We start from the raw sequence: 20,440 nt of genomic DNA, 5'->3' as shown, positions 1-20,440 counted from the left end.
GGTTGCTGGACTCAGGGGTCTCTAAGGCCCCTTCTAGACCTAAATCAGTGATCCAACAATGCCTGGCAAAATGGTTGTTTGAGTGACACAACTTCTCTCCCCCAAACTGTGGGTTCTTGGAGCAATAGAGTGCATGCCCAGGTCTGACTATCAGACTATGCTGGCATGTCACCAGCTGCCAATGATCTATCATGTCCTAGGCTAGGGAGGCTCCAGACTCAAACACAGTCCTCAGGATCAGATTATCAACAGCAATGTCAATAACCATTTAGTAAGCACCTACTGGGTGCCTGATACTGGGCCACTTGAAGGAACCTTGGTGCTCTCAGGTCTTATGAACACACTCAATGAGTCCTGATCTATAGCAGCTTTCCTGAAACGTATTTTTCATCGAATGCATTCTGAATTCTATAAATATACCTAGATGCTTGCTTAACATAAGGTTTCCCATTGCTAATGTGTTTTAAATTGAGTTCATACTGCTGTAGTTTAAATTTGCAGCCTTCATTATTTTCCCAGCTAGCTCTGTGGGTGGAGAGGGGAGTGTTTTCTGACGACTTCTTCTTGATTACCTGCTGGTGACACACTGCAGGCTAAGTCACGTGGATTCTGGGAGCAACATCTGACAGGCTGCTAATGAGCCTCGATTGGATAAATATCGCTGATCAAGCAGAAAAATCATGCTTGCCACCCAAGAAAAATGTCAGGCAGAGAAGCCAAGAGGTGACTGGCTTTGTACCTTCTTTCCTCCTGAAGTCTCCACATAATTTTCAGAGCATTAATATGTCTGTTGCTCAACCATCAAACTGTCCAGTTGTAAGAGACCCCAGAAGCCCATCCACTCCAACCCTTTTTCCTGCATCATCAGTGAGTCATGGGATGATAAATGGGGAGCTAACTGGTCTTTCATAGACCAGAAATTTCATTGACAGATGAGGGAACTAGGACTCAGAGAAGATGGATAATTTTTCCAGAGTCATAGAGTTATTAAGAGACTTTGAACCCACAGTTTCCTGACTGAACATCCAACACCCTTTACAGCTATGGGGTCTAAATGCTTGAACTGGAGTCAGAAAAACATGAGTTACAATGCTCACTCAAATACTCACTAGCTCCGTGACCACAGGTCAGTCATCAATCCTCTCTTTGCCTCAGTTTCCTTCTTTATAAAATGAGGATAATGAGTATCAACCTCACAAGGTTGTTGTGAGGATTAAATGGCATAACATGTAAATATTAACAGGTGAAATAAATGCTATCTAGATAGTTAACCACTGCTACTACTATTAGTAGTAGTAGTAGTAGCAGCAGCATTAGTAGTGATAGTGGTAATAACAGTAGCAGCAGCAATAGCAGTAGCATTAGCAATAGCAGTAGTAGTAATAGTAGCAGTAATAATAGTAGCAGCAACCATAGTAATAGTAGTAGTAGTAGTAGTAGTAGTAATAGTAGCAGCAGCAGCAATAGTAGTCAGTAGTAATACAAGTAGAAGTAGTGGTAGTAGTAGTAGCAGCAGTAGCTGTCACAGCAGTAGTAATAGTAGTAGTAGTAGTAGTAGTAGTAGTAGTAGTAGTAGTAGTGATAGTAGTAGTAGTAGTAGTAGCTGTAGTGGTGGTGGTGGTGGTGGTAGCAGCAGTAGCTAGTGGTGCTATACCTATTTTGGTTTCTAATGAGAGGAAACCACTGCTATCTAAAGCTGTTCATCTTGCTATTTGGACAGCTCAAATTTTGAACTGGTTTCCCCCTGTCACGTGAATCTATGTTCCCTGCCTCATCTTTCTCAGCTTCCACCTGTTGCTCTTTGTTCCACCTTCTGGATCAGACAAAAAATATATAATGCCTCCTCCATGTGATAGCTTGTCAAATCCTTGACTTGACCTCCCAACTTTATTATGTGCATCTACCCTCCAGCTTGCTTCCATCCTAGCCAGAATGTATTCTACATCCCAAATTATTCTGTCTCCTGTTCTTATTCCACCATCTTCCATCGTCATGCCTTCCCTAATTCTATCGCTCACATTTATAAAATAGAAAGCCACACACTACCTCTCACATCTCTGCCTACTGAAGTGAATCCCTTGACTCAAATTTATTATAATAATAAAATGTCTAAAGTAAGAAGAATCCTGAATGGTCAGTTTCATAATCTGCTTTTAAAATATTTTCTATCCTACCTGGAGTGATCCCCCCAACTACCAATCAGCACACCTATTTGCCATAAGGCAGACTGTCTCTTCCCATATCCAGAGAAGCATTTAAGGCCAGAGAATAATCATTCAACACATGCATTTTATACTTATCAAATTGATTAATTGATTTTCCAAACTATACGTTTCTTATCAGTGACTTCAGACAGAAGGAACAGACAAAAGCCTGTCAAGGCAGGTCACTTCTGCTTCCTTTTCCAGCATTTCAGAGTTATGAAAGCAATGACTTTGAGAGGATATGGGCATTTCAGGCAGTCTGGGATCACCACCATTACAAATGAGTACTTTCTGCATGTGGATCAAAACTAAGTCATGTCAGTTCCCATAGTGATAACAATTCAGTGAAAAGAATGAGTGATCCATTCTCCAGCTGATAAGTGGACAAAAAATATAACAAAGGTATATGATCAGTAGCTACTGAAGTCTAGTCTCTGATGATTTTAAAGCACCTGCTATGGATCAGGAACAATGCTGGGGACAGCATAGGCTGGGGTCATCAAGAAGTGGGTGAGGGGCAGAAATGGTGGAACTCCCAGGTAAGGAAACTCCCTCTACAAATGCAGAGCAGCAGCTTTCCTACAACGGATTCCTCATCACTAATAATAACAAGAATGCTAACAGAATTACCTCTGAGGCTTCTCCTCATACCCTACAAACTGGGAGAAATGACTTTTTTAAGTCAATGTGGAGGGCCTGTTGGGAAGCAGTAATGCACTGTTGGTGTGTGGGAACTAGTCTAATTATTCTGAAAAATCATTTGGAATTGCTTGAGAAATGCCAGTCAGCTCTTCAAACCATATGCCCCAATGATTCCCTTACTTGGCATATACCTCAAAGAAGTGAGAAATAAAGAAGACAGATATAAGGCCCCATATATAAACTCTTTGAAGTAGCAAAAAAGTAGGGAAAAAGTAGGTATTTATTGATAGAAGAATGACTAGTAGGGAAATTGATAGGAAAATATGGCACCTGGATGTAACAAATAAGACTGCAGTATAAGGAATAGTGCTTATAAGGAATTCAGAAAAACATGGGAAAATATGAATGAATTAATAAGAAAGTAGAAAAAGGAAAACCATACACTGTGACTGAAATGTGGTAAATGGGAATAATCCTATAAAACAGCAGAATTCAGAGCAAATGCAATGTTTCTATTAACACAGGTTCCAAATGACTGATAAGACAATCAACTAGAAAGATATTCAGTCAAGCACAGTCAGGGTTTGAGAAAGTTTAACTTACATATTTTGAGTTATTCTTATTGTTTCTAATAAAGGATTACTAAAGAGGACTATTGGGATGAAACTACAATGTTAAAAAAAAAGAAATGCATTCATAAATCCTTACAAACTTGGAAACAACAGTTAGAAAATAGTTACTATAATTTAGCATATTTTTCATGGCCAAGACCATATGATCATATTAAGATTCAGAAAAAGGCTTTAACTAAGTACAACACTGATTTATGCTAAAAAAAAAAAAAAGGAAATCTACCAAAAGAATAGGCCTAGAAATGCCATTTTAAATACAATATAAAGCAGAAAACTCAAACCAAGAGCTAGGATTATTTATGATAGAAAATCATTAGATGTTTACCCCATAAAACTTAAGGACAAGGTCAATATGAATCTCCTTTGCATAGATTTTTTTTAATGTTACCAACAATAGAACAAGAGAAAGATATGAATGCATAAAATCAGCAAAGAAGGGAAAGGTATCCTTTTTTTGCTGACATGAGAGATTACTTAGAAAATCCTAGTGAATCAGCAAAGAAACTAAATGAGACAGTTTAGTTCAGCACAGTAGCATGATACAAAGTAAATCTATAAAAGTCAGTCATTTCTATATTGCAGTCCCACCAAACTCAAAGGAAATGAGACATTTCATTCTAAATAATTTCAAAAGGCCCAAAATATGAGTCACAATTCCAAGAAGTCTTCAAGATTTATAAAAATATCAACATAAAGCACTCTTTTTTGAAACAGAGGAAGACAAATAAGTGGAGAGATATCCATTATTCACATCTATAGAGAGCCAATAGAATAAAAATAATCAAATGAGATAACATGTATAAAGCGCTTTATAATTCTTAGAGCACTCGATAAATATTAGTTGTTGGTCTTGCTGTTGTTATACCATCTAAATTATTTTAAAGATTCAGTGCTATGCTATCCAGGCTACCAAAGGCTTGTTTTATAGTATTAAACAAAATAAAATAAAATTCTTTTGGAGGAAAATGAGATCTATAATCTCAAAGCAAATAATGTAAAAAGTAGGAGTAAAAGAAATATTTCAAGAGCCTAAACTGTATTCTAAACCTGCAGCCATCAAAACTGCTTAGTAATGGTTAAAAAAAAACCAGTACAGTTTATTTAGTGGAATAGACTAGATAGGAATGAATCAGAAAAAGTTTAATTTAAGGATCCTTTGTTCAAAAATTAGAGGCCTGGGAAGTAGTTTGGCAGGAATTAGGTTTAGAGAAATATTATTTATAAATTCTTAATAAATTAAGAAGTAAGAATCTGAAATGATCAAACTCAATAGCCCAGTGCATGATAACCCAAGAACACAGACAATCGAAGGAAGGATTCATGGATTCAACAAAAAGAGCTGAAATGCCATTTTTTGAAATGTTTAGAAAAGCATCTTATATTACATAACACACTAAGTTACAAATGGTTTTGTGTGTGACCCAAATATATAGAGTCACACCACATGTAGGTTTAATGACTATGATTAGTCAGATTTCTTAACTAAACAAGATATTATGGTGAATATAAAAGAAAAACCAGACTATTTTAGCTACAAAATTTCTTTTTAAAAATTATGAATTTAGTATAGGATAAAAACTGTTAATTTTTAAAAAAAAATCAAAAAAACATGTCATAAAGGTCTATAAATTCAATTTATTTAGTTATACAAATATGTGTGCTTTTGTACAAATACTTATTCATATGTGGGTATAGGGTGTTCAGGGAGGACTGGTCACACTCTGGTGTGAGGGTTGCTGAGCCCTTTTCAGGGCTGTGCATCCACCTTCGGTGTTCACCTGAACCACCCAGCTGTCATCCAAGGTTCCAAGGAGCTGTATCATGCACAGTGGCCACACTCTGGCCAACCATTTTGGCAGAAGGGTCAAACCAGGTTGAGGGTAACCAAGGAGTCTCACACCTGTCTGTGAGTTAGTGGGAGCGTGTACCTTCAGCATATGAAGACTTCCTCTGGTGGAATGGGCAGATGAAAACAATTTGTTCCAATGGCCATGAAGTGACTGAAACAGGTGCTGTGGAGCACTTAGAGCTTGGTTAGACATCAAAGACACCCAGATCATCCCCTGCATCCTGAACCATTTTCAGTCATCTTGACTTTTTGTCTTGCCACTGTACTTTAAAGATTCTGGAAGTTTGCACAACTCTGCCTCATTTAAATCCAACTTATGTTTGAGTCAAAAGACATTGACCACACCACTGTACCATTTTTACCTACCTCAGAGTCCTATGGCAACAGGCAAGTGATGAAGCAGCAGGTGCAGATACACTGGGAGCTGTAGTCACAACCCTGAACACAGGCAGCCCAGGCCAAAAGATCATCTTCTCACTGAAAGCAGCAGTGGGATTTAGCAGCCCCCAGGGTGTCTGGGCTGCCTTTATAGACCCTCAGTGCTCACAGCCTGGTGTGAGAAAGGGAACAGAAAATGTGCTCTAAAAATTGTCTGCTGCACCCAACCCTCACTTGCTCACTATAGTAGACAAGGATTCTACCTTGCAGTCAAACCACAAAAAATTGCATAAAAAACTTTTGTGAAGATTATACCACTCATCATTGGTCCATGGAATGTGCACCCAATTATAGACAGCGCAAAATCCAGTAGACCTGAAAGACAAACAGCTCTTGTTGTGAGAGAATTCAACTGAAATCACATCTAAATAGCAGCCCTGAGTGGACTGCAAAGGAAGGCTAGCTTACTGAATTTGGACCTGCATACATGCTTTTCTGGAATGGCTGTAGTGATGGGGAGAATCGTGAAGCTGGTGTAGGTTTTGCGTTCAAAACCAATCTAGGCAACAGGCTTGTATGCTTGCTAAAAGGAGTGAATGACAGACTCATGACAATGTGATTGCCCCTTGTAGGAAAATGCCCTGACATTATAATTAGTGCCTATTCTCCCACTATCACAAATCCTGATGAGATCAAAGAAAAAAATGATGAAGACCTGGAGACCCTTATCATCAATGTGCCAAAAGAAGACCAGTTTATAAGTCTGGGTGACTTTAAAACTAGACTAGGCTCAGACTACCAGACATGGCACAAAGACTTTGGGAGGCATGGAGTCGAAAGCAGCTACAGGAGCAGTCATTTACCACTGAAGACTTGTGCATGTCATAACTGACAATGTCATAATAAAACTTTGTAGATGCATCTTTGCAGCAAATATTTGCAGTTAATAGACTATGTCATTGTAAGGAGAAGAGGCAGACAGGATGTGAGAGTGACAAAGGTGATGTGTGGCACAGAGTGCTGGACCAATCAGAGACTTACCCTCTCCAAGCTAAAAGCTTACATTAAAGAAAAGCGGTGGCACCAAGGCAATAGGACTACCAGAAGACTTAATGTCAACAGGTTAGAGCACTTCTGTGATCATGACTACTTCATTTTTAAGTTGGAGGGAAAGGCAAGCCAACATATGGCTGGCAGCAGTAGGGTAGAAAAGGAGGGAGCAGCTTTCAGAGACTTGGTATACAGCACCACATTTACTCATCTGAGCTAGAATACTCACAAACATCAAGATTGGTTTGACAAAAATGATGATGAAGTTTGGTAGCCACTAAATGAAAAAAAAATGAGAATTCCACAGGGTTTATCAGCAGGATAATTCATCTGTTTCTAAGAAGGCAACATTTAACTCCATCAAAATTAAAGTGCAAGTGAAGCTTAGAGAGATATAGGAAGCTTGACTCAGTAAAATGGGAGATGAAATTCAGTTTTACCCTACTTCAAAGTCCTGTAGTGATAGAGTAAGTTCACTATCCTAGCAGGTCACTTTCCAGGAATATACATAGATGATGAGGTCAATGCATACATAGCCAGAACTAGCTCAGTGTTTGAGAAGTGTGGGAGAAAAGAGGTATTAGACTGATTATCAAACTGAGTTGTGCTGACCTCATTGTTGAACACCTGTAAAACCTGAACAGCTTACCAGCACCATGTCAAGAAACTGACTCATTTCCATTTGAATTGTCTTAGGAAGATTTTTGAAGTTCACCTGGCAAGATAAGGTACTGGACACTGATTTCCTTTCTTGAGCTGAACTGCAAAATATTCAAACTCTACTGCAGAGAGCATTACTCAGATTGCTGTCCTCATTGTTCAAATGCCAAAGATACATTTACCTAAAAGACTATTTCATGAGAACATACACAGGACGGGGAGGTCAAAAGAAGCAATACAAGGACACTCCCAGGGTCTCTCTTAAGAACTTTGGTATCGATTGTGAGACATGGAAGATGCTGGAACAGGATGCTCAGCATGGTATGCCTACATAAAAGAAGATGCTGTGCAAAATAGACCTGAGTAGCTCAGAAGAAATGGGAGATGTGCAAATTTAGAGACATCACCAGTCTAAATATTCATATGGACTATGGTATCCTATCAACCTGTAGTGGAGCCTTTCCAGCTCATCTTGGTCTGATCAGTCACAGTTGGATACACTGTACCTTGGCCTCAACATATTGATCCCATTTTGGCCCTCTTTGAGAATGAAGGACCACGACTGATCTATATTTGTATTAGCTATCTGTACCTCTTGAATTCATAGACCTTTGTGACAGACATTTGATTTTTTTTCCACATGCATGTGAGTGTTTAGGAATTATCTCCTGAAAGGTAAGCAGTCAAAAGCTGTGAATAAATGGCTTTTAAAATAAGAACTGAAAATTATTAATCACATAGAAGATTGCCCTAAGTCATTAATAATTAAAACAACTCAAAGGTTTCACTTTATACCAAGCAAATTGGCAGAGATGGCAAAGATGAAAAATGATGTTGGAAGGCTGGGGGAAGGCAGGCATACTAATACACCACTAGGGGAGCTCTAGACTGGTCCAAACTTTCTGGAAAACCACTTGGAATTAGATAAAACAAACAACTCAGCCAGTTCAACCCTTGGTGCAGAGATCCCACTGTTGAGCATGTGCCCCAAGAAGTCCAAACATATACAGAAGGGCATTTGGGGATGGAAGCAAAGAACTGGAAGCAAAGTGAGTGCTCATTGATTGGGTATTGATCCAGTGGATTGTGCTATATAAACTCAATATAATATTGTAAGGTCGTGAGAAACACAGAATCCAAAGAATTATTACAAGACATATATGGTCCTGTCTGGAGTGAAGAAAGCAGAAACAGGAAAACAGCACATACACAATGACTTCAACAATGTCAAAGAAAAAAAAGAACAATAACTCAAAGCTTCACTGGATCATGGCTTGGCGCGGGGGCGGGGGGGGGGAAGAGCGGGATGGGGAGTAGGAAAAAGAGGAGAGAAGAACCATTACAACCAAGTACTCTAAGTCCCTCACTTTACCAGTGAAGGATCTAAGGTGCACAGAAGTTAAATGATTTGCCAAGAGTCACCCTGATTAAAGTAAAGGCAGAACTGAAATCCAAGTCCTAGGACTCTGTCCAGCACTGTTTCCTCTACCTGGGCTAACTCCCACACTGAAGGATGTCAAGTGTAATGACCAGTCATCACCCCAGTGAAGAGATAAGGAAGTATGCTTCCTTCTTCTCACTAAGGAGGTCAGGGACCGTGGATCTGAAATGGCACATACACTATTACATATAATTAACATGGCAGCTGCTTTTTATTTTTTTCTTTGTTACAAGTAAAGGGTTCCATGGCAGAGGGAGAGATAAGTCCGGAAAAGGCTGTGATATAGAAACTTTTTAAGTAAAAACTGCTTTTAAAACCTGCAAAAATAATGAATGGTTCTAGATCTTATATTTGCACCAAGTTGTACCAATGAGAATAAACCCTCTCTGGAATTCTGCAGCATCGTCACCTTGGGGTAAGTTTCATCTGAACGGTGAATTACCGGGACACTTCATGCTGCAGCCGCTGAGCGCTGAGGACTGCTGCTTCTGATGTTCTCTCGCTGTGTCACCTTGACAAAGTCAGGCAACCTCCCTGTGCCTCATCGCCCTCCCAGAAAGGACGAAGCAGGACAGGATGCTTGCCAGAACGCTAAAGCACAACGACGAAAAGCCCTCGAAATAGAAAGAAGCCCAGCATGCGTCTCTTTAGCAAACAGTTCTGAGGTCAGTCCACGGATGGATGAGAAGTCTTTTTCACAGTCTGGGAGCTACAGCTGCCTGAAAAGGACCCTAGGTAGATTCCTCCGTGGCTGTGCTTCCTGAAGGAGCTAATCCAGTATCAATGTAGCACCTTTGTCTATGTGACCCTGTCACAGGACCGTGATCTCCTTAATGTGGACCATGCCCACTGGGCACACTGCTGACCATCCAGGTTTTTCTTTCTATTCAGCACCTCATCAGGTTTTTATTTATTAATTTATTAATTGAGCACCAATCATCTTCCAGGGAGAGGATACAAAGATAAAAATAAAAAAATCACCCCCTGTAAGGAGATAACATTCCATGAAGAAATTCCACCCTGTCTGTGTTCATCTACTCTCCATCCGCACTGGACAAAAGCAACACTGGCATGTCTAGTGTCATCCCAGGCACGCTTCCTCCCCTGCCGTACCTCGTGTCCATGGAGGCAGCAGTGACCTTGTCCTGAGGACACTTCTCCTCACAACTGGTCACTGGGTGGGGCCACCCTCCCCCTCTTCCTGCTGTTTGTCCCAGATGTAAATATTTCTCGCTAGAGCATCCTTCATCAGTTTATGACAGCATGATCAAATTAGAAAATAATTAAGCATTCCTATGACTCATGGTCAATTATCTTAAAAATCTTAACTTAGATAAACAGGATGGCATTTGGGGAATTTCCTTCAAATTCTTACTCTTTCACTTGGTTTTCCCAAAGAATTATTGCCTATGTAATATTTTATAATATAATAATAGTAAGAGCTAGCATTTTGTAGCACCTTAAAGTTTTCAAATGCTTTGCAAATAAGATCTCATTTGATCATCACAATATGGAGAGGCAGATATTATTTCCATTTGACAATTGGGGAAACTGAGGCAGGCACCGTTTAAGTACCTTGCACAGTCAGTCAGTATCTGAGAGCAGATTTGAGTTCAGGTCCTTCTTGACTCTGAGAGAAGTGCTCTATGCATGGGGTCACCTGGAACAAATAGCTCTTGCCTATGTCCCCACAGGTAGGAGGGATGGATGTCCAGCTACGATACGAGCATTCAAGGTAACAATGCACATGCTAGATACAGAACAGCTTATTCCTCCCACCCCAAAATGCAGAAAATGTATAAAAGGTCTCACAGAGACATAAAAACTAACAGTCAAATTCTATTCCTCCTTTGCTGAATCTGTTTCCATCCCCAGGGGTTCTCTAGTCCTCTATCCTGACAGTCCCTCCAGCTGATTTGGACTCCCCATGGAGGTGGAGGAAGCTTGGTGTTGCAGTCTGCTCAGTCTTCCCTTTCATCCCATAAATCTATGCAGGCAGCAGCATCTCCCAGCTTAGATTCTTCAGAGGCAAAGACATTTGTGGGTGTATCATCTGAGTAACTCACAGTAAGGGCAGGGGGCAAGGTCCAGGTCTTCTGTTCCCTCAGCTTGGCTTGGCCCAAGAAACCCATGTAGCTTTGGGGACCATCAGCTTGACCCTATTCTCCTCTAAAGAGGCTGCCACTGTATGGTCTGTGTGGAGCCCATATAAAATGAAGAAGGGGGAGGGAGGGGGAGAAAATGTAAGACTTGTGGAAAACTGAAAACAAATAAATGAAGTTCAAAAAATAGAGATAAAGAAGCTGCCACTGCTCCAACCCCCCCCCCCCCCCCCATCTCTGGAAGGCCTCATTCTAGGCCTCTAGGAATTGGAGTCTCCAGACAGAGAATCCCTAAGGCTGAAGGTGCTTGTCCTATGAGAAGATCAGATTCTGAAATCAGATACTACCCAGGAAATTCCCTTCTCTTGGAGCCCAGACTCCTAGATATTTAACTGAGAGTTGCCAGAGGCAACGCCTGAGGCTGCTGCCACCTGGGAAATGTCCTTTCTGCCTATCAAAATCCATCTAGGAGGCACACTGCCTGAACTGTGGTCCTCCTCTCTAAGGCTGCCATGGAGTTGGGAGTGTGTTTTATAAAGAGGGTTCATAGTACTGTTATGTGAAGTCATCCAGCAACTCCCAAGTCCACCACTGCCTCAGCTACTCTCATTTCCAAAGCTAACAGAGTCCCAGTCAGGATATGTGAGAGCCGAGGCCTGAATCAGAGTCTCCTTGACTTCAAGGACAACACTCCATTAACTCATGACCGAGGTGCGTCAGGCCATGCTTCTATGGCCTCTCTTAGCCGCATCAGCTTTCATGATGTTACTACATTTGCTGCCTTTGGGAGAGCACGTTTACTCTCTGTTTACTATGTGAAAGCAAAGCTCATTCCTTCTCTGTTGCCATAGATACCATCCAAGGTTATCTATGCATTGTTGCATCAGTACTTCATTCATACCTTCAATTAGAATTGCATATCCTGGATGCCAGCTATCCTTTTTTCCATCCATTGGAGGCTTCAAGATGCTCCCATTTTTAAAGGACTGTTTTTGTTCTGTTTCATGATGCACCAGCCTAAGCATCAGGCCTATGCCAGACAGCCAAAGAGTTGGGAGCACCAAGGGCTCCTGGCATCCTGTAGCATTTCAAGGGGTTCTTTATCAAATAGTTGGTGTAAGCACATGTAGAGCATTGCTCTGGAGAATGTCTTTATACAGACGACAAATCAGGAAATGACTGGAATGCCCATCCATGCATTAAGTATTAATGTTTGTTAACACAAACTTCTGTTGAGTTTTATTTCCTTCTCTTTTTAGTCTTCCATGGTCTCAATCAACTTTTCTCTAGGAACCCCAGCTTTTGATCTAGGTCCACAAGGCACCTTGCTCTCTCATACACTTCCTACACTGCTGTTGAGTCTTCCAATATTTGGGGGAAGGAAAGAAGGAATAATCAACTTTCCAAGGGAAATTCCTGGTTGATGAATGCTTTACCACCTTCACCCATCAGAAATGCACCAGGGTATGGCATCCTATAAAGTCAAGGGAATGCAATGGCTATGCCCATGACATTTGGTGGCCCTGTTTTCCAGGGAAGGTATTTAACCCGTCTGAGCCCTCAATAACTTCATAAGATTCTAAAGTAATAGATAATAATATAATAACAGCTAACACTTGTATAGCGCCTACTATGTGTTAATCACTGTCCTAAGCACTTTACAATTACCATTTCACTTGATTTTCAAAACAACTCTGGCAGGTAATTATTATTCCTAGTTTACAGATGAGGAAACTGAGGCAGAGAGAGGTGAAGTGATTTGTTTGGGGTCACACAGCTTGTAAGTGTCTGCAGTCAAATTTGAACTCATTTTCTTGTTCCCAGGCCCATCAGTCTAGCACCACCTGGCTGCCTAACTATGTACTGCTCTGTATATAGAGAGAAAGGACAGACAGAGACAGAGATAAGAGACAGAAAGAAACAGGGAGATCTATGATAGACAGAAGACAGACAGATTGATGTTATTTTATTGACATGGAAATTCCCTAGGTAAAACACCACAGTTAGAGTCAGTAGATCTGGGTTCAATAACTGCCTCAGACACTTAATGTGTGTCCCTTGGGGAGTCACTTAAACTTCTCTGGGCCTCAGTTTCTTCATCTGTAAGATGAGAAGGGGGACTTAATTACTCAGTTCCACATTGATAGTCTCATGAACTCCACGTCCAGGGGATGCCACCCCACACCAATGACTGTTGCTGAATTCATGAAGCTATAAACAGATGCCAAGAGTTTGATCATACTTTAAGGTACTTTTTTTAATTGACCAGAAAAAATGGCCCCTTCCCACACTGGCTCCTTGCTTTATTGTCTGCCTGTAGCCCTGTGCTGGGGAAGCTGTGAGCGCTGGTCAGTGTGACTGTGGCCAAGACTGAAGGACATCGGGGCAAGTCCTCATGGGGAGCAGGAGGCAAGGGTGGAAGGAAAACCACCCTGGGATGGGAGGAGGGCCCACACTCATGTCGTTTGTGTTTTTGTCGGAGCCCCCAGCACTTACTGAGCTCGGAGTCAAGCCATGAGAAGCACTAGAAGCTTTTTTAAACAACGTACTAACTGCAAGCTAATTAAAAGGATAAACATTCAGAAAGACCCTAAAAGGCTTGTGCTCATAAATGGTGACTGTCCTGAGCACTAATAAGAAAGGCCTAAGTCCTGCAGGCATAGAATGGGATTGCAAAGAATGACATTAACCCAAAGAGATGACTTAGGTATGATATTTCCTGAGGCAGAAGGCAGACTAAATTAGCCAATCCAGCAAACTGAGTCGTGTTGTATAAATGACTCACAATCCAACACTGTAACACTCCGGGTGGGAAGGCCTGGCACATCCCCAGAGCTTCAGCGATAGGTAGTGAGTGCAATGAGGCACCTACTGTGTTCTAGGCACTGCGTCAGAGGCCAGGAATTCGAAGACAAACAATGAAAATGAAACTTTCTGTGTTTTCTCACTTGAACTTTACAACAACCGCTTTGAGGCAGGTACCTGGTTATTAAGATTTTCATTTTACAGGTGGGGAAATGGAAGCTCTTGCAAGTTCATGGAGCTCAAAGGTGTCTGAGGTGGGATTGGAAGCCAAATGGACCTGACTTGACCCCAGGGCTTCCTCCTGTACTCCATGCTTGTCACCATTGCCTCCAAGATCAACCTGGCATATAATAGGTTGTTGTTTGGTCATTTTTCTGTTGTGTCCAACTCTTCATGACCCCAATGAGGATTTTTTGGCAAAGAAACTGGAGTAGTTTGCCATTTCCTTTTTCAGCTCATTTTAGAGATGAGGAAATTGAGGCAAACAGGATGAAAGGACTTGCCCAGGGACACACAGCTAGGAAGAGTTTGAGATCACATTTGAACTCAGGTCTTCCTGACTCCAGGTCTAGCTGTTCTAGAGACAAGGTATTTAATGCTTATTGCTGACTAATGACTCACCACTGGTCACTGTTTCCACCACCTTTAACCTCACATGCATCCAAACCCCCTAGAAGTCAGTGTGTCATGGAGGGATCTCCTCTGGGTATCGAAGCATACACAGGGGCTTCCTCACATGAGTGGTGACATACAGAGCTTAGGAAAGGTGAACTGGTGAATGACTAGAAGGCTGAATATGCATCTTCCCTAGAGCCCATATAACTTAGATTCAAGGTTTTTTGAATCCCCCTTAGCTCTGAAAATATGTGCATTTGAGAACAGGTCAATGTTTTCTGGTTCCTAGTCTAAGAATCACAAAGGCAAATGTCTGGATCTCCTAAATCTCCTGGAATTCTCCTTGGCATCTGTCTCATACAATTTTCACAAAGCACATCATAGAATCTTAGAAGATTAGAGCCAGGGTGAAATTTAGAATAGTCTAACTCTTCCACAGATAGTGAGTCAGTCAATAGACATTTATAAAGCACCTACTGTGTGCTTGATAACCATGCAAATACTTTGGATACATAAAAGGGACAGAAGACAATCCCTTCCCTCAAGGAGCTCACTATTGTATGGGGAGACAAGGAATAAATGGGTACAAACCACCTATAGGAGGGAGAAATAAATCATCAAGAGAGCAAAGAGGGATTGAGAAAGACTTCCTTCCTAGGGAAAAGGGGATTTTCCTTGGGAGAGAAGGGAGAAATGGCCTAGAGTCAAGAAATTTGGAGAGGAAATGGAGGCTTGTCACTTGAGGTCACAAAGTGAGGAATGGACAGAACTAGGGCTCTAAACCAAGTCTCCTGACTCCTACCCAGTTATTCATCCACCCCGTCTCAGACCAATCTTATTCTCTGTTGTTAGGCAGAGTTCTCAAGGGGTCAGTCAGTTAACAGCTGTTTATTAAGCACCTACTACCGGTCAAGCACCATGCTAAGTACTGGGATTACAACGAAAGACAAGAGCAATGTCCCTGCCCTACAAGAGTTCACCTTTTCATGGGTGGTACAAACAAGATCCAGACAATAGAAGGCAATATGGAAAAGGAGACACTTATGGCTAGGGTGGGGAGGCAGGGACTGTGAATGGCTCCTGCAGAAGGTGGAGTTTTCTCTCAGTCTTGATGAAGGTCAGGGAACCTAAGGGCAAGGTGAAGGGACAGAGCATTCTACACTCTGAGAGTCAATGAAGATGCATGGAGATGGGAACTAGAAATTGGCAAACCCATGCTAAAAGGCCATCCTAGACAGACCTGCTTATTCCATGAACAAAACAGTGTTTGGTACATAGTAGGTGCTTAATAAATGTTTGTAGAATTGAAATTGCTTTGCAATGTGGGCCTTCACATATGGTGTGAGTAACACAAGAGAAATATTAGCATCCATGGGTGTTCTTTGTGCCTGGGGCAGCCCTCCCACTACTCAAAACTGTAAAACCAGAACAGTCGACTGGGCAGACTGAGTTTGGTCAGCTGGGGAGGGAGGGATAGAGGGATGAGGCCAGGGGCTGGGGAATGGTAAAGAGACTACTAGGACTCATTCCTGATCCTCGACAAACTTCTAAACTCTTACCTCTTGTGTTTTCACATGTATGTAGCCATAGTGAGTCCTGAGGGGCCGCCTGTGAGTGGAGGAGAATGGGAGCCACTTGGCACTGGATTGTCTCAAACAGCTGAGCACCAAAGGCAGATCCACTTCATGGAGGAGGCGTAGGATGAGCAAGAAGAGAAATGCTACCAAGAAACTCAGCACAATCACGGACTTCCTCTGGAAAGTGAAACATAAAGAAGGCAAAATGAATAATGATAACAACAAGGAGAATAATGTATGTATATGTGTGTACATATCTAACTATTTATCTATTGAGAGAGAGAGAGAGAAGGATCACCTTAGGGTTTGCATCTCTGAACTCATTGGATCCTCACAACAGCCCAGGTAATGAGGTGCCAGTTTTAATCTCCACTGTGTGGTTTGTACAAGATGGACACAGAGGTCCCTCCAAGCTCTAGCTCTAGGACACCATGATGCTCTCCACAGGGATAGAAAGTGGGGAGGGAAGGTGATAAGGCAATTTGAGGAGACAGACAGCACTGACCACTGGGGGCATCAAATAAAGAAAAGAAACCTCATTTGGTCAGCCAGGCAAGGAGATGACAGATGTCAGAAGGGACAAAATAAACCAGCTCAGCCCCTGAAGGTGGGGACAGTGCAGCCAGATGTGGCCACCCAAAAAACAACTGTGGACTCTCTAATGCCCTGGAACCTCTTGTCCAGGAACCTCTTGTCCAACAATCAGCTGCCTTCAAGAAGACTCAGCTGGGATGGGGATTGGCAGGGGACGTTTCCCCAGCTGTCCTAGGGCATACTCATTGCCAGACTCTGGTCCTTTTCCTGCTTCCAGGGCCAGCTTGGGCTCTGACTACAAAGCCCTCTAGCACCTTACCAAATTCAGTGATGACAAGCAACCACACGTAAATGATGTACGCATGAGAGAAAATAAATCAACCGTTTGGAGAGAAACTTCAAAATTGAATTGAAATGATGGTTGTGAAACTTGCTCCCCGGTAATCCATGCTTGTCCTGGATGTTCCATCAAAGAGAGCTGAGTAATGAGGGCCCGGGAGAAGTAGAGCAGTGGCAGGGACACAGTGCGGCACCTCTTCTTCTGCCAGCCAGGCTGGGCTTTGATGTCCCCATAGCACACAGGGCTCCCCCTTCTCAAGCAGAGGATTTGATCTGAGTTCTAGTTAATTCTTTTCTTGGCCATGTGTGTATGTGCGTGTGTATGAATACATACACACGCACATACAGATACATTCATGTGCAAGGTAAAGCAGAGTTCAGACTATGAAAATGCCACTGTTTCAGAGACACAACTACCCTAAAATGACATTTCCCAAGTTCTAACCAACTGAGAAATGTGAATCATCATTTCTTCACCCTGAGGGGAGGTGGGTAGATGCCTGTGGAGACCTGACCCAGAGAGAAGAAAATGGTGACATTACAGTTTAAAGAGAGACTCATTGGAGACGCAGTAGCTGTCTCTTCAGATGAGGCTGTTCAATCCAACAGGACCCTGATGAAAATGGTCAAGGGTTGGACCTTACTTCCAGAGAATCAGTGTGCCCAGAGAAAGCTAACTCACAGTAACCCTGACACACCTACAGAAGTCATGGTACAAGGGAAAAGTACCCACAAAAATATTCATAGGGGCTCTAATTGTGGTGGCCATGAACTTGAAACTGAGGGGATGCCCATCAATTGGGGAATGACTGAACAAGTTATGGTATATGAATGTAATGGAATATTACTGTGCTATAACACATGATGAGCAGGCAGACTTTAGAAAAACCTGGAAAGACTTACATGATGATGTCAAATGAAGTGAGCAGCACCAGGAAAACATTGTACACAGTAACAGCCACAGTATGCGATGATCAGCTTTGATAGACCTAGCCCTTCTCAGCAACGCAAGGACCTAAAACAATTCCAAAGGACTCATGGTGGAAAATACCATCCACATCCAGAGAGATGGAATGCAGATCAAAGTGTACTATTGTTTTGTTTTGGTTTTTGTTTTTTTTCTTTCTTGTGGTTTTTCCCTTTTGTTTTGATTCTTCCTTCCCAACATGTCTAATGTGAAAATATATTTAATATGAATGAATAATATGTTTAATATGAATGAATGAATGGAGTCATCTTGGGGAAGAGTGGAGAAGAGGAGGGAGGAAGGAAAGGAGGGATAAAAAAATTAGGAACTCAAAATCTTATCAAAGTGATTGTTGAAAACTATCTTCACATGTAATTAGAAAAAATAAAATACTATTAAGTGGGAGAAGAGAAAGAAGTCACAGCACACCTGCAGGAGAAGGGCAGGCTGCTCGCCCTCTTCTGGACTTCATGGAAAGTCAGTGTGGGTGAGGCTTCCAGGCCCTACCATTATTGTGAAATATAGTTATTAATAGTTTTTCCAAGTTTACAGATTCCAGATTAAAAACTTCTGCCTTAAGAAGCCTGGATATTCATTTCTCCCCTCATTCATTCCTTCAACAAGTGCACCACCCCCCAAACACTTCCTACACTCCTAATGAGATGGGCTCAGGATGAAATAAGAGAAGGCAGTTAGATGATTCCTTTCTACAATTTCAAAGCTCTGTGACTGACTCCAAACTTCTCTCAGAATCTAAGGTTGAGACTTAAACTTCCAGGAGCCAAGAGGGTGGAGTGATCTGTAAATGCTCTCCCCTTGCTTTTTTGACCTTGAAAAATCCAGAGAATATTTCCCCAGGAAAAATCCTGGAATAGTGGGACCATCTGAAGGGGTAAACAGTCTCATAGCCAGAGAGACTAAGCAAATGCCCATCCCAGCTGAGTCTTCTTGAAGGCAGCTGATTGTTAAACAAGAGGTTCCTGGACAAGAGGTTTTAGGGCATTAGAGAGTCCACAGCTGTTCTTTGGGTGGCTGAAGGGGAACAGTGCAGAACCAGGGCTGTTGCAGACAACCCCACCTCAGCAAACCAGGAGGAGATCCTGAGTCCCAGGGAGGTAAAGCCCTTAAGTGGCAACACCAGGGACCCCAGCCATGCCCTAACACAGCTCAGGGAATCGAAAAGATACTAGCACAGATGGTGTGCACCAACTGCTGAGCTTGCATATGCTGTAGCTCAAGAGAGGAGACCTCCTGTGGCCAAACTACTCCTCCTCGCCCACACCTCAAACAGCGAGCACCAGGGTAACTCTGAGGAAACTCAGAAAGACTTCAACTGGCCTCTACTTTAGCACACCAGCCAGCTCAGCACCAGGTAAGCTGCAGCACTCTTGCTTCTAGGTGAAAGAATCAGAGGCCACAATACACAAAGCTTGAAGTTCTAAGCACAAAAAAAAAAAACATGGGAAAGAGACTCCTGACCCCCAGAAGCAGAGATTCACTTGAAAAGTCAGGAAAAAAGACAATTATCATGAGAAGGAAGCAATCCAGAAAAGAAAAGACCATAGACTCTTACTACTGGGACAAGGGCCAAAGCACAAATATTGAAGAGGTCAGCATTGAGACTACACTGCCATATGAAACCTCAGAAGGGAATATAAACAGGTCTCAAGTTCAAAGATCATTCTTGGAAGAGGTCAAGAAGGATTTTAAAAACCAATTTGAGAAATAGAAGAAAAATTGGAACTAAAAGCGTAAATGGGGGGAAGGTGATAGAGGAAAAGATACAGGTAGTAGTCATCACTGTAAATGTGAATGGGATGAACTCTTCCATAAAATGGAGGCAGAAAGCAGAAAGGATTAAAAACCATAATCAAACAACATGTTGTCTACAAGAAACATATCTGAAAAAGGGGGATACATACAGGGTAAGGGTAAAAGGTTGGAGCAGAATAAATTATGCTTCAGCTGATGTAAAAAAAACTAGAGACAGCAATCCTAATCTCAGACAAAGCAAAAGTAGAAATATATCTAATCAAAAGAGATAAGGCAAGAAACTATGTCCTACTAAAAGGCACCAGAGACAATGAAGCAATATCATTACTAAACATATATGCACCAAGTGGTGAAGCATCCAAATTCTTAGAGAAGTTAAGGGAGTTACAGGAAGAAAGATAGTAAAATTACACTGCTGGGGGAATCTCAACCTTTTCCTCTCTGAACTTGAGAAATATAACCTCAAAATAAACAAGTAAGAAGTGAAAGAGGTGAATAGAACTCTGGATAAGATAGATATGATAGATCTCTGAAGAAAATTGAGTGGGGATAGAAAGGAATATACCTTTTTCTAAATGGCACATGGAACATATACAAAAATTGACCATATACTAGGGCAAAAAACCTTACAATCCAGTGCAGAAAGGCAGAGATAATTACTGCATCTTTCTCGGATCATAATGAAATAAAAATCATAACGCAATAATAAAAGGCCATGGAAAGACAGACCAAAAATTAATTGGAAACTAAATAATCTAATCCTAAAGAATGAGTGGGCTAAACAACATGTCATAGAAAAAATCGACAACTTCATTCAAGAGAATGTCAATAATGAGACAACCTAGTAAAACTTATGGGATGCTGCGAAAACA

General features: G+C 41.7%; 1 protein-coding gene across 5 annotated transcripts in view; it reads right to left on the bottom strand.

The window, feature by feature from the left end:
• Positions 1-20,440, bottom strand: part of ST6GALNAC3 (ST6 N-acetylgalactosaminide alpha-2,6-sialyltransferase 3) — a 713,190-nt gene that overhangs the window by 421,369 nt on the left and 271,381 nt on the right. For all 5 annotated transcript variants that reach the window (XM_072649885.1, XM_072649889.1, XM_072649890.1 and 2 more), the window contains exon 2: positions 15,938-16,132. In XM_072649885.1, coding sequence (XP_072505986.1) covers positions 15,938-16,132 — 195 coding nt within the window. The remainder of the gene's footprint in view (positions 1-15,937; positions 16,133-20,440) is intronic.

This window comes from Notamacropus eugenii, chromosome 2 (assembly GCF_028372415.1).
Source record: "Notamacropus eugenii isolate mMacEug1 chromosome 2, mMacEug1.pri_v2, whole genome shotgun sequence".
Taxonomy (NCBI): Eukaryota; Metazoa; Chordata; class Mammalia; order Diprotodontia; family Macropodidae; genus Notamacropus; species Notamacropus eugenii.
This window is presented reverse-complemented; position numbering and strand designations above follow the sequence as displayed.